At 21.4% G+C, this 2500-nt stretch overlaps 1 protein-coding gene across 1 annotated transcript; it reads left to right on the top strand.

Moving 5' to 3' along the window:
- Positions 1 to 361: 361 nt before the first annotated feature.
- PRSY57_0007700A (transcription factor with AP2 domain(s)) lies at positions 362 to 2500 on the top strand (the record flags this gene model as incomplete). Its single annotated transcript, XM_012906227.2, has 1 exon — positions 362 to 2500. A coding segment is annotated over one exon (2139 nt), but the record flags the coding sequence as incomplete, so codon positions are not given.

Genomic DNA, 2500 nt, shown 5'->3' with positions numbered 1-2500 from the left:
TGTAAAAATAAAATAAGTATAGAAAAAGAATAGCCTTTATATCTAAATAATGAAAAGTACATTATTTTAAAAAAAAAAAAAAATATAGAGAAAGAAAGAAAAATTTTTTTCCATTTATTTATAGCATGTTAATATTTTCATTGATTGAAAATATCTTAGTATTATTAAGAATAAGGACTATATGTAAATAAATAAATAAATAAATATATATATATATATATGTTTATAGTTATTTATTTAATATTTAACTCATTTAATTTTATTTCGTATACATATATATTTATATATATATATATTTTTTTTTTTTTTTTTTGTCCAATTTTTTATCGTACATAATATATAATAAAAAGTGTGAATAAAAATGGAGTTGGAGAATAGCAATTATTTCATCAGTATAGAAAACTTAAGTAGAGATAAAAATACTGGGGAAGAAGATGTTGATATATTAAATAATATGAGTAACCTAAATTTAATAAATGACAACTCATCTATGGTTAACTCTAATGGTGGTGGTATTAAAATAGGAATAAACAAAAAGGATTATGATTTATATATTAGTCAATTGAAAGATAAAAATATAAATCCTTTAATACGAACTAAAAATAAATTAAATAAAAGAGATGGGAGAAACAAAAATAATTATGATGATTCTTCATATTATGAAATGAAAATTATTGATGCCAAGACCAATGATTATGAATATTTCGGTAACTTAGGATTACAAAAGGGACTACATGAAAATAATATATATAATGATAAAAGTGATTTAAAAAATGATTTAAAAAATGATTTAAAAAATGATATTTATTTAGTTAATAAAATGGAAAATGTTGAAAATTTTAATGATGATAAAAACTGTAGTGAGCTAACAAACCATATAAATACTATTAGAATAAATGACGAGCTTGATAAAATTAGTAATAAACGTTGTGTTTTAATTTCAGGGAAAGTAAAAGAAGGATGTTTACCTAACGATAATAATGTTATTTACTATGATAATATTAATAATTATTATTGTGATGTTAAAAACGAAGAAGGAATGAATTTACTAAGAAATGTAAAAACCGATGAGTATTCTCATAACTTGAATACAAATATATTTCATGAGGATATGAATTTATATGATAATTATCAACATAATATCGATGAAGATATATGTGGGAAGAATTATGGAATTAATTATTATGATCATATGAATAACTGCATAGGAAATGATCATATTGTGTCTTTTGGAGAAAATAATGATGAGGAAACAAGTTTATTAACCCATGATGAAAAAGGAGACAAGAATATAAATAAGGAATATAAAAAGATTATATATAATGATAATAATAATAATGATAATAATAGTGGGCATAGGGAAGAAGATAGATACCCATGTGATTTATTACAAAATTATATATATAATGATGATATTTCTTTAAAGGATAAATATGTAGAAAATAAATATTTTAAGGATGCAAAAAGATCAAATTCATTCTGTAACAATAAAATTGAGGAAGACAATGATAAATATGCATGTAGTAATATTGTAGAAAAAAAGATAATATCTTTAATAAATAAAAAAGGGGGTTCAATATATGATGGTGATGATCAAGATTCTAGTGATAAAACAAAAATAATAAGAATTAAAGAACCTTTGAATGATCATAATAAAAAAAGCATGAAAAAAAGAGATGAATCAAATGAAGGGAAATATGTATATAATAACAATGAAAAAGAAATTAATGACAATATGTTATACCAGGATAAAATGAATAATAATAAGTTTAATACACGAAGTTTTCATAACCTATCAAGTGTACCAACTGAATATAATAACAATGAATATAATGTGGATGATGAATACTGTTCTTATAAAAATAAACAGAATAATATACCATATGAAAAGGTGCACGATGTCAAATGGAAAAATGAAGAGTTAGAAGATATAAGTGTGAATATAAATTCTAGACTAGCTATAATAAATGTAAAGAGAGATGTAGAAAAGGGGCATAACTGGAATGGAAACAATAATGAGAATAGGAATAATAATAATTATAATAATAATAATAACAATGATTATAATAATAATAACAATGATTACAATAATAATAACAATGATTATAATAATAATAATAATAACAATGATTACAATAATAATAATAATAATAATAACAATGATTACAATAATAATAACAATGATTATAATAACAACAATAATGATGATAATCAAAGTAATGATGATAATCAGAATAATGATGAGGATGATAAAATGGATGATGAACTTATCGATAATGATGATGATGATAAAAAAAAAAATAAACAAGAAGAATCAGAAGAACAGAAAGCTAATAGTTATTGCGACACACAAAGTAATGCAACTTATGTTAAAAGACCTCAAAGAAAAGCAGCCAAAAAATGTATCAGCTTGTGGTCAGAAGAATTAAGAAAAAAAAGTGAGAAAAATAATTTGAATTATGATAAAGTTAAGAATATTAATGATTCCAAAAAAGAGGAA

Source organism: Plasmodium reichenowi (genome assembly GCF_001601855.1).
Source record: "Plasmodium reichenowi strain SY57 chromosome Unknown, whole genome shotgun sequence".
NCBI lineage: Eukaryota > Apicomplexa > Aconoidasida > Haemosporida > Plasmodiidae > Plasmodium > Plasmodium reichenowi.
This window is presented reverse-complemented; position numbering and strand designations above follow the sequence as displayed.